At 36.3% G+C, this 12,770-nt stretch overlaps 1 protein-coding gene and 1 non-coding gene across 2 annotated transcripts; one reads left to right on the top strand and one right to left on the bottom strand.

The window, feature by feature from the left end:
* The first annotated feature begins 6,019 nt into the window (after positions 1–6,019).
* On the top strand, positions 6,020–6,092 carry TRNAK-UUU (transfer RNA lysine (anticodon UUU)). Its single transcript has one exon. It is a non-coding gene; the product is annotated as a tRNA-Lys (tRNA).
* A 3,533-nt stretch (positions 6,093–9,625) lies between these two features.
* Positions 9,626–10,614, bottom strand: LOC148843709 (protein GLUTAMINE DUMPER 1-like). The gene has a single exon (XM_088959954.1). It carries the CDS (start codon positions 10,424–10,426, stop codon positions 9,884–9,886), a length of 543 nt encoding a protein of 180 aa, XP_088816080.1. The 5' UTR covers positions 10,427–10,614; the 3' UTR covers positions 9,626–9,883.
* Between the last annotated feature and the right edge of the window lie 2,156 nt (positions 10,615–12,770).

Raw genomic sequence — 12,770 nt, 5'->3', positions numbered from 1 at the left:
CAATGATGAATAATTTCATGAGCTATCAAATTATTATCATTAATAACTCTTCTTGGATTGAAGGTACTCTATGTTGGTGCTTAGCAACCTATTTAATAAGGTTTGAGCCTATTTACCATGATTTTTGCAATTATTTAAACAATCTTGTACAAGATTTTGGTTTGGAAATGTATAGGATATTTAAGATTTTTTTCCTTAAGAATTAGGGTAATAAAAGTAGCATTGAGGTTCTCAGCCAATTGGTCAGATTCAAAGAAATTCCTAACTATTTTGCAAACATCAGCCCCAACTATTCCCAATACTTTTGGAAGGAGTTGGCAAAGAATCCATCTAGGTCTGAGGCTTTAAAAGGCTTCTTGTAAAAGAGGTCTTCTCTTATTTTATCATTACACTTCCAATTATGACAAATAATTATCTTTTGGATTGATCTTAGGATCACACTCCTCCAGTAATTCCTCAATTTGAAAGGGATTTGAAGTTTTAAAACCTTCTACTAGGGGTGTTCACATTAAATGTCAAACTGACCAAACCAACCAAACCGGCATGACCCAACCCGAGTTGATTGGTTTTTCAAAACCACCAATTGGTTCCGATTTGTGTGAGAAAATAAACTGACAACTCGGTTCAGTTTTTGGTTTTGTACATGAAACCAAAACTGAAACCGAACAGAACCAACCCTATATGTTTTAAGTAATTACTAAGTAGTCCCTACTCAACCCTACTCCCTATCATAGTTAACTTTAAATTTAAGGAAAGTTATCTATTACCTTTTTGGATTTAGCAAGCATTGATGTGAAGGAGTCTTGAAAATTGTAATGGACATACATGTTGGATTGTTGGAGTTTTCACTCTTCAATTTTGGAAAGAGAAAAAAGGAGAGGTTAAATAAAGTTATTTATTACCTTTATTAATTTATTTATTACCTTTTTGGGTTTAGCAAGCATTGTTGTCAAGGACTCTTAGAAATTGGAATGGAGAGACAACTGTTGGAGTCTTCACTCTTTAGTTTTGAAAAGAGAAGAAAAGAGAGGTTAAATAAATCGACTAAACCGATAAGTGACCTAGACTGATCCTTCATGTTTGGGTTGGTTTTGCTTCAAAGTTGGTTGGTTTCGGTTTAGTCAATAAATAATCCAGCAAGCTCGGGGCGATTGAAGTAAATGACTAGAAGCAGCTCAGCCCGACCTGTGAACACCCCTACCTTCTACAAAATGTTCCTGAAGGATATTTGAGATGTTTTCTTGACCCTCCCTGCACTCGTCATCTACAAATGCCCCTTTCTCATTTTAAAGTATAAAATGAAGAAGTTAAGGCTCCATTTGAAATATGTAGAGTGCAAAACCTTATATTTTGTATAGATTTGTATTGTAAATATTTGTACTCCTTCTAAGCCTAAGGAAAAAATCATAATTATATTTAAAATATATATCTAATACACCCAAAGAAGTACATTTGGTGGGGGTGATACAGCCTTGCCGTCGCCTGCTGGAATTCCTATTTGTAGTTCTATATATTTGTTTTTCAGTTGCTTTCATTTGGCTTTCCGTTGGGTTGGTCCACTGCATGAGTATACTACCAAAAAGAAAATGAAAAGATCACTGCATGAGAGCTAAAAGTAGTTTACCAGAAAAATCAAAAGCTGAAAGTTGAAAGCTGGAGATGCGTGCAACTGCTCGTTAATCCGTGATTGGCTGGGCTAATGCTCACCAATAAAGTAAGTCAAGATCTGTTATGTGAGTGGAGTGAAGAGGTTGATTGCAGATAAGAACAAATGAACCCACATTTGAACAAATGCTGCTTATGAGAGGTTTCTGTTTTCTTCGCTGTTTCAAAGAAAAGATGCCTCGTTGATTGATTTAGAAGGCTATAGAATACAAACAGTATGTGACAATTTTCTTCTCCTTTTTATAGGGAAATAATTAAGCTGTTACATCTATAAAGGATCGATCCAATCAAATCCATGCTGTGGATAGACTAAGTACAAGACCAAAATGCTTTATTAAAGCGCTAGGCTACCAAACAAGATGATGGTAGGACATAGCCAAATTGGATTTTAGAGCTTTTCTAGCTTTTTGCATCATCTAGTCCTAGGCCTAGGGGTCATTACAAGTCATTCTGTCAAATAAAAGTTCAACAACCCATCATGGATAATGTTGTCTTTCTATCGATTCCAATGGACGAGCACACTGGAATGAATGATTTATCGGTTACTGGCCAATAGCATTTAATTTAGAGTCTGTATTCCAGGCGTTTTCTGAGTCTATGACTATTATGCTATGATAAGCTATATATACCATTAGGCTCAGTTTGAAAGGAGTATAAATATAAATATGTAGAATACAAAATCTTGTATTTTGTATTATTTTATATGTATTTGTATTGTACAAGGGGTTGTTTGATAACTTTTGTCTCTTGGTGAATAAGTTGTGAACCCTTTAATGGCTGGAGACTCTGAAGTTGGTTTAACTATATGGCTACCATGCGTACCCTTAAGTGTTTATCATTTAATTATTTTGTCTTGGCGTGTTGAGAGACAAAGCCATCGGCTTCAGTGCTCACAAGACTGTATTTATACCCATTCATACAGATTTTTATACCATGCATTGGGATTTGGAAATATCTCTATACTTATATGTTATTTTTCATGGAGAGATCAAAACTCCAAGGGACTGTGCGAATAGTGTGAGCACAGTCTTGTGAGAATTGAAGCCAATTTTGAACTCCTTATAAGGGTCATATCTCTCTTTTTTTATTATTTTTTGAGAATAGCCCAACATCACATAATTCTCATCCAAAGCTGGTGAGAGACCGAATCTGCTCCTCAGAGAGCACTTAATAACAACCTCACAGGAACATCCCACCATACATTGGGAACATCTTCCATATTTGTATGTTATTATTCATGGGAGACATTCCTAATGCATGGTGAGATGTACCTGTGAATTAAGTGTGAGGCACCATGTGTGAGTAGCAGATCCCGCAGGGATCGAATTCGCTTTATCCACTGGAACAAACCTATCAACTCCTTGCATTTTAAATCCTAGTAAATATATAGACTTCTTCTTTTTGACTTTTTATTCATTTAAGTGATCATGAAAAGTCGGAAACAAATAACTCGTGATATTCACATGCCATGCATGATTTTAGATTTTAGAAGTAAAATCATTTTTATCCAAAGTAATGTCGATATCCCAACCACCCACCAACATGGGGCCAATTACGTGTAGGCTCCATTAAACTACTTTCTCAAATCATCTGCATTATCAATGAACAAGTCAAGAAGCTAGGATGGCTGTTAGGGCACATCCTGTTTTCTATAAACAGTGTTGAAAGCATTCTAATTTTTTATTACAAAATTTTGTTACCATTAGAACCAATGTTTTAGAATTGTACATTGTATGGCCTGGGAATTGTTCAGGCAACCAGTTTTGTTTTATCCCAAAACTGATTCCTGACAAAAAATCGTTGAATTGATCAATGATCCATTGACCTGAATAAATTTATCATAACCAATTGATATAATATGGAATGATTATATATAGAACTGAAAAAAAAAATATTAATTCTTAAAATACTATATATTGCCAATAAATATATAGGCCATCAGGTAAAATAGCTTATATCAGTGGCTGTTGATAAGAACAAGTTCCATTATTAATGACAAGCATATACTTGATTGGCTTACATAAACTAATAGAGTCAAAAGGTGCTTAATTACATGTTTAAGTAACAATTTATATCTTTAAAGGCTCATAATTAATATTGAGAACTATATAAATGGAGATAACTCAAACTTGTGGAGATAAGGAAATATAATTAGAGTAGTTGATGATTCTCTTCTGGCAAGTGTTGCATATGATAGACAAGAATTTCTTTTAATTGATTTATGGGCAAAATAGTTTTGTTTTGCATTCTCTTAACATCTGAATCATAATGTTGACATTAAAAAAAAAAGGTTCAAAATATTGAAACTTATCATGCTGTATTTTATGATATGTACTAGGGGAGTCAACCGATTTTGGATTGGATTCCTTTACAAACCAAAATCAATTTGGACAGATTGGATGGACCAATAAGACATTGAATTGGACCAGTCTAGACTTAATGGTCCAAAGTGTTTATTGGATTGGATTGGATTGGACCTGATCCATCCCTAATAAATTTATATTGGATTGGGTTGGATTCAGACAATATCTAATCCATTGATAGAAGATAAGAATATAGGTGTCAATGGACCAGAGTTTGGATTAAAACTAATCTAAATTAAAATAAATTTGAACAGATTGGACGGTCCAGGCATTGAATTGGACCGGTCTAAAATGATCTAAAATATTCACTCGATTGAATTGAACCTGGCCCATTTGTAATGGACTCACATTGGACTGGATCGGATTGGACCAAATCCAATACAATTGACACACCTATGTGTATCGATTTTCAGGGCCATCAATATTTATTCAATCAAATAGATAAAAGTACGATTCATTTGAGCTAAATTGACCTCTTGGGTTCAATTGCATTTATATCTAAACTATAATTTAAACAAAATTGGTACTATATAATTGTGAAAAAATAATCGTAGTAGAAACAAAACGGAATTCAAAGCATAGACATGTTAGAATATATTGAAGAACTTCTTTTTCCCCATTTGATGAAATATTTCAATGCTCATCTGATATGTCTGATTGAATGGATCATTCAAAAGAATCATCTTCAAGTTCACACGGCTCCACTTCCTACCTTTATTATCTTTGTTAGCTTTACAGAAAAAAAAAAAAAGTTGATAGCAAATGATAAGGATGCGTAACATCTGATAAAATAGATTGAATAAAGGATAGGATATATATGAAATAATGGGTTAAACTTATTTAAGCTATATATTTCCTCTACCCAAGTTCTACTAATCAATGGAGCCAACTGCAGGACGTGGTCTCTCTCAAGAGAGGAAGAAAGAGTCATAATCAAAGCTCCTACAAGTTCATTTTAGGTATCTGGGTTATTAGTCTTTTCAGAATTTGTCTTTTTAGAACTTTTCTTTTATCAAGACATCCGTTATCATAGCTTTCTAGTCTTAGTAAAAAAAGGAGGAATCCACCAGTTAGGCTTCATGGATACTTGCACTCACCTACACGTTTCTTGTTTATGACAATGAAAGAATTGGCTCTGCATTTAACTTTGAATCATCTTTTGGGATTCTGATCTTCTAATTCCTTTTGGTGCTGGTTTCAAATTTCATTCAAACCTATTGTGCTTTTGATGATTATACATCAATTTTATGCATTATTTTTTTAATAATACATGCCGTAATCTCATGTATTGATAGAATTAATAATGTATTACTACAACCATAACAATTCATACATCAAAATCCTATAAACCTAGTAACCCAACCCACATAGTCTGTGAACTTACTACTTATTACCCTTTTTTTGGCACTTCATAGTTAGGCAGTTCTCCAATTTCACCTATGGCAATGCTCATAATGTTATAAATATTGGAATGTGATAAAGCAAAAGATGGGGAAGTGGCCAACCCAAGAGCCCTTTTCTATTTTCTTCCCTTTTATTTAATACAAAGTGGTCTACATTAGATGGATTCCATTATGGATGATGACCATCCTTTAGCCTATTTACATTGCCAATGAAGATAACCTTTGTCTTTGTTCAAAAAGAAATAAAAAGAGCATTTCTCAAATGGATAAGCATTTGAATCGCCAAAAGTAACTTGTAACGGCAAAAATGACCACTTAGGGCCATTTCATAACTGAACTCAACGACTTATTGTTTTTTTTTTTTTTTTGAATAAATTTTTAATTGTAAGATCATTAGCTCCTTAATGTCTCAAGGCTGAAGTTGAAGTTGGACAAATGGATATGTTCTCATATTTTATTATTTAATTATTTTATTCATTAAAAGACAAAATAATAAGTCATTCAGTTCAGCACCTTCAGTCATTGTGGATCTTTTTCAAATATGGGTCACATCCTTTATAATAAGATATAAATCCGTTTATATAACAAGCCGTCTTAGCTCAGCTGGTAGAGCGCATGGCTTTTAACCATGTGGTCGTGGGTTCGATTCCCACAGACGGCGACTAACCAATTTTTTCTTTTCACCGACTCAGCCGAGTCTTTGGACCTTTTCGACTCGTCCCGTCTTCAGTGCTCTCCTTGTGACTTTCTGATCAGTCACTGACTCACTGTCTCATTCACAGTGACGCAATTCCTCTCTCTATCGATCTCTGCATAAACATCTCTCAAAGAGTCGAGTCTTAACAATGATGAAATTGCACTCATCTCCGCTAGTGTCGGCCACGTTCGCTTCTTTAGATCTTTGCTGTTAAAATGTTGTTCACAACAATGAAATTGCACTCACTACTGTTACTGGAGGCAAATTTTGCAGTGTTGTTCACAAAATTCCATCCCAACTATCTTATGAGATCAACAGCGGGGAGAATACTGGAATCGTACTTCTCCTTTGGAATCGATTGATTCGAGTGAGCTACACGTGTACACCATTATTCCTTTGGTCCCACATCTCACTCAAGCATTTCAAAGAAAACCCTAAATGAATTGTAGTTTTCATTGAGACAAATTGGGGAGACAGGAGCTAGAAATCCTCTCTCTCTCTCTATATATAGTCAATTGAAACAATGTTGGGATGTTTGACGTGGGTTATGTATGTGGTTCAGAGCCACCATCGCATCTCATCTATGTGGGTCCCTCGTATCATGATCGAAGTGCTTACTCATCAATAATGATGAGTTACCAGAGATGCCCACGTGGACCATGCAAACGACATCTATCTTGATAAGGGGGTGTTAATGAATCGGGTTAAGCGGTAGACCCAGGTTTATCCGACCCTCTAGGGTTTGGTTAAGGGTTTATTCGGGTCGGGCCAGGGTTTTGTTGCTTTCAACCAGAGTCGGACCCAGTTTGAAAAGTCAAAATTACATGTGATTAGGTCTGGTCGGATCGGATTCGACTTGAAGCATTGGAGGGTCGATCGGGTTGGATGAAGGCAAAAAACCCATGTTAAATTCTTCTTAAGTTGTATGCATGTCCATTTCACAAAAGGTTCAATTTGAATTTCAATGGTCCCAGTCAAGCTATATTATTTGAACCACTCTTTGCTCATAAAGTTGTAGAGATGCACTTATTCAGGCAGCCAATCTCTCATTAAGCCCAATCAAACCACAAGCTAACATTGTGGAGGCTTTGATATTTTGACTCAATAATTCAGCCCATTACCATGAGCCCATGACCCACAATGGGCTGATTTGAAAGGGACCATCCTAACCCTCATGCCCATTTATTCAACCAGGGGTTGTTACCAGGGTCGGGTTGGGTCGATATCCCGTAAACGTCTTGGATCCATTTGTCAGACTTGAGAACACCATTGCCACCACAAGTAAAAGAATTAACATGGTGTTTGATTCTAATATTATCAATTTATATAAAAATCAATTATCAAGAGAAATATCATTTTTAATTTTTTTAATACATAATCATTTATTTATTATTCAATTTATATAATACATAATTAACGTTTAATAATTACGTATTTCTTTAAGATAAATATAAAGATAAAACATTTATTAAATAAATGACTAGAATATCATTCACCAGAGTATAAATTGGGGTATTGCAAATTTTCAACAATGCAAGAGTAGAGTAGAGCTTTGAGGGCATTTCACAAATCATAATCCAATACCTCAATTCCTGTAAACCCAACATTGAAACAAACCCTAATCTAGGGTAATATTCCATTGAAATTAAACCCTCCCGAGCTTTTTATAGGAGGACATTACAAAGTGGATGAGGAACCCAGAAAAATAAAAAAAGGAATCTTTTCTGGCTTTTAGCACATAGTACTGCTTTTTATAGGGAGAAAGAAAGAAAGAAAAAGGAAATGATAACAGTAGAGAAGGAAAATTGGAAACTCAGTAGTGGTTGTAGCTGCTGTTGTACTACATTAAATAGTCTCACGGGATTTCATTCAATTGAGGATTTTAAAGAGGAAGTGAAAGGTGACAGAGCAAAAGCTTCTCTCTCGTCGCCGCGTATCTTTCCACTCTGAGATCAAAATAGAAAATGTTCTAGCTACACTCCCACCTATTCTCGTGTCATCCACCTACAACTTCTCCCTAAAACAAATCTGTGGAGAACGCCCACTGATTTTATTCCTCTCATCTCCTTTCTCTCTGCTCCTTCAACTTTTTCTTATCTCTACTGTCCAACAAAACTACAGAAGGATAGAAAGAGAGTAGCACTCTCAACTTTCTATCAAATCCAAATATCCAATCTCAAAGATAAAATCCATCCTGCTGACTTTTTTTCTTTTTTGTTTTTGATAATAACCCAGTTTGGTTAGTTCTCCTTTGCTTATCAAAAACAGACGGAACTCAGAAGGAACAAGCGCATCTCAGAAAACATATTTAAATGACATATTTTATCTTAACATATTGACTGATTTTTTGGCATCCCAGATAAAAAACATGGGAGAGAAGTGTGGATTAAAACCCATTAAAGAAATATTTTAGCTTAAATTAGTGATTGATTATTTGCTTTATTTTGCATATTTTAGAGAGACCCAGATGAGAAAAAACAATCAGACTACCAGAGACAGAGGGAATGAAGTCTAGATCAAAAACCCATTAAAAGAAATATTTTATCTTAATTTGCTGATTGATTATTTGTTTAGATGAGAAAAAAAAATCAGACTACCAGAAGAGAGGGAAAGAAGTGTAGATCATAAACCCATTAAAGAAATATTTTATCTTAAATTATTGTTTGATTATTTGCATATTTTAGAGAGACCCAGATGAGAAAAAGATTGAATTAAAGGATAGGATTGTAATTAAGAGAACGTTTGAAAATTGAAAATTTGAAATGCAATTTTCAATTGTCAAGAAAGATGCGGCATATTCCAGCTGGTTCGGTCCAAAGTTCAAACTGCTTCAGACTCGTAACAGTACGTGGCAGTTGCAACAGAGAGATAGAGTGCCGAGGAGTAAGAAAAAAGAAATAAATATAATTAATAAATTAAATAAGATCTCATTAATATATACGCGCCTTCGCGTCGCCGCATCCAAGAGACAACCCAATTGAGTTTACCGACAGCTGTCCTTCAAACTCTTCGTACTCTATTAATATCACGACACGTATTTCCTTTCTTTCCTCTAGTAACTTGTACTCCGAGAATTTCAATTTGTAACGGTTATTGACTTATTTATAGACCCATTCCCTGAAACCCATTGGATCGGAATCTAGAGTTCAAACCATTGATAGAACTGACTATTCCTTCTGACCATATAGTCTCATACCCAAATGAACGATTCCAATCAACTAGTTTCCGTATATGGATAGATGGGGCCCTATTGCATCAAGCCCTTCTCTTCTCCTGTCCTTCGTCATCACTCTTCTCTGTTTCAATGTAGTGCAGAAACAGAAAGAGACAAGTTTTTCTGTACTGTACTCTGTTGCTTGATCATTTAATGGAGATAGAGTTGCACCAGAAATTGATCAGTATTCAGTAGCATATTCCTGGGGATATTTTCCATGGTTTTAATCGTTTTTTGTCTTTGAGAAAGTCTGCTTAATTACCAGCAAAAAAGAAGAAGATGATTCAAGGAACAAGCCATCCTTCATTTCTTCTCAAAATTTACATTCCCGAAAGAGTTCAATAAAAGAAAAAAAAAAGCGAAAATTTACAGCTCTAACAGCTTCTCTTCCTCCTCCTCCTCCAAAGGTGAGTTCGTAGACTCATAGTCTCATACCCATTTATCAGTCGGCTCATATTCAGAAATCAAAACCTGAAATATGAGCTCTCTGATTCACACCAATTGCCGTTCTGTTGAAAAGAAAGAAAATTTCGAAGAAAGCTTAATGGCTCTGCTCTTGGGTCTCTCTGTTTTCTGTCTCTTGCTGCTGGCTCCCCTCTTGGGTACTTGTCTTGGGTTTCTTTTCATACTCCGATTTCCCACTCTCTTGGCCGTCCTTATTGCTACTGTCGTTCTGGGTAATCTTACTATTGTCTCCGAGCCAAGTAAGTTTACTCGAAATGGGTGTAGCCAAGTAAGTTGGTTTCTCATCACCAGCCATGATCACCAAGATCTTCTCTTCAAACGCAGACGGGATTTCCATGGCGTCACTCGATTTCTCGTCTCCGTTCTCGGGGTCTCTCTCACCGCCTTCTCCACCCTCCAAATACCCAGAAAGCTTCCAATAAGAACAGGCCAGGATCAACAGAGCAAACGCAATAAGACCCAACATGGCAGCCAGCCCCCCGAAGAGGTACGGCACCGGAGAATGCCACGGCGAGTGCTGTCCCGTTGCCACTGCCACTGCCGCCGACGCCGGTGCTGTCGTTGTGGATGTGGCCGTGCTTACTGAGTTTGTTGTGCTGAGGGTACCACCTGTCCTCATTTTCTGCAATCTAATTAACAGGAAAGAAATTTCAGAGGTGTCGAGAGGAAAGATTGTAAGAAGGGTAGAAGGAAGGCTGATCTGAGCCGCTGAGGGGGATCTCAGTGGAATCGATGGAGAGGTGAGAGCCTGAGAGGTAGCTTCAGGGGTATTTATAGAAGAAAAAGCGGGGCGATTAGAAAATGTCGTCACTGGGAGAAAAGATGTTTCTTGTGAGAGTGGCTTAACGTAAAGAAAAATACGCCACTAGTAATTAGTAAATTACCCATTTTCTTTTCTTTTTCTTTATTTAACAATTTTTTCTTCAAAAGAAAATTTTGTTTTTTTTTTCTTAATTTAATACGAAACATATCCGTAGTTGGGACCCCTTTTGATGTACAATAAGTACTGTAAAAACGCACTAGTATCATGAGCCAATCAAATATGTGAGAGAGGGAGAGAGGAGAGAGAGAGAGAGAGAGAGAGAGAGGAGAGAGAAGGTTGGTGTATTAAGGGGGAGAGCAATGATTCGGGAAAGGAATTAAGAGAATGAAAAAGCGACTGTGGGGTAGAAGGATTTCGTCATTAATAATTGTGACTCATTTGATTCATCAAATGGAGATTTAGGGTTTGTCCACTGCTTTAGGGTTTGTTTAGAATGGGTCATATAGGTCGATAAACCTGGTTGAACCACTGAAATGAGGTTAGGGTTGTCTGGTTCAACGAGATTGGCTTGGAGTGGTTCATCTCGCTTAAAAGTTAAAATCCAATCCGGAGGTTGAACTGTTAACCCTAGTTTGAGCTGTCATAACATAGGTGTAATCCATGTTGTGCAATGTGCATCTCTGAAAATCCCTGATTGTCCAAATTACTCAACATTTAATGGAACCCCACCAATCAGACGGCTAAGAATCATCTAATCATGGGGAAAAAAAGAAGCGATAAGTGGGGATTATTGCAAATATGGAGGACTAAAATGGAAATTTATGAGAAATAAACAGTTTTCAGTTTTCAATGAAAAGTTAAGGGGAGTTTCGTTTTGGTTGGCAGAGCAACCGAAGCTGGAGGTGTCAGGCAGCTCAGAGGTGAAGTCCGTTTTCATATCTCTCTCTCTCTCCAGCATGCAATCTGGCTGTCACGTTCTCATGGCGCGGCTGCTCGGCGCCTGGGCTTGTTATACGGCAGAGGGCATAAATCTGGCCACTTTAAGAGCTCATTGGCTGGTGCCACGTTAGCTACTTTTCTTTAATATGTGTATAGTGTATACATGAACCTGGCATTTGAGCTGTGCCACGTGGGGTCCAGGTACAGATGGAAATCAAACAAAAAGAAAAGGATTTCCTGCATTATGTTATAGGTTCCTTCCCCACACCCAACTCTTTTGTTTTCCACTACAAAAGCTTTTGAGAAATTTCCTTGGGAGGAATCAGGGTTTGACACCCTTCTTGTCAATTACACATCAGAGAGAAAGAGACCCTTCTCAAGGGTGTTATAGTCAATGTGCTGAGGTGCATTCAGTCATCATAAGTTTATATATTTACCAAGATGCCCTTTGAGGGTGAATAATTGTATATTTGTATCCTGATCTTGTGGGGGAATACCTACCTTAAAGAGAGTTTTTCTGTTATTGCATTATTCATTTACTTTTAAGAGGAAGATGACAAGATGTGGGGTCCAGTTTTGTACACATTTTTTTATGTATTCATGGTACATGAAGTGGTACCCTAAATGGGTCTATGCATGTTTCACCTTGTTTTAATTTTTAGTGGAGGTAGCAAGATGAAATAAAATAAAGAATGGGATAGATTTATTTTGGATGATTTTATGGGATGTGGGAGTTTTTTATTTTAGTTTATTTAAAATAGCCAATGGAATTTTATTTTAAAATTTTAGCTCAATTTCAACCTATCTAATTAATTATTTTGAAATATTTGCAAAGAAAGAGAACAGAAATTTTTCTCTAAAATTATTTTATATTTTTAATATCTCTATATTAAATGTGCTAGAACCCTATTAGGGTTGGTTCTGGGAGACCCTAATTTTAATAAATTAAGCAAATCCTGAATGAAAAGGCAAGAACCACTCCATTTGTACCAAAAACATAGAAGGTACTTTGGGTTTTAAAAAAGAAATCCCTTTTCTAAATTAGGAGTGTCAATCTACCAAAAAAAAAAAAAAGTGGATGAATCTGAATTGCCAACCATATCTTATGAGAGTTCACATCTCCTTCCCACAACACATCCGGCCGTGTATTGAAAACATCTTCCGATGATAGTATCAGAACTGATGATATATTATCGAGGAGATGTTTCCAATACATGATAGGAATGTGCTGTGGGGCATTGTGGAGAAGCCCTTATTGTGG

The sequence above is a fragment of the Nelumbo lutea genome, chromosome 8, assembly GCF_056320005.1.
Source record: "Nelumbo lutea isolate HS-2025 chromosome 8, American lotus-T2T, whole genome shotgun sequence".
Classification (NCBI taxonomy): domain Eukaryota; kingdom Viridiplantae; phylum Streptophyta; class Magnoliopsida; order Proteales; family Nelumbonaceae; genus Nelumbo; species Nelumbo lutea.
The sequence above is the reverse complement of the archived record's forward strand: the minus strand, read 5'-3'. Positions and strand labels throughout refer to the sequence as shown.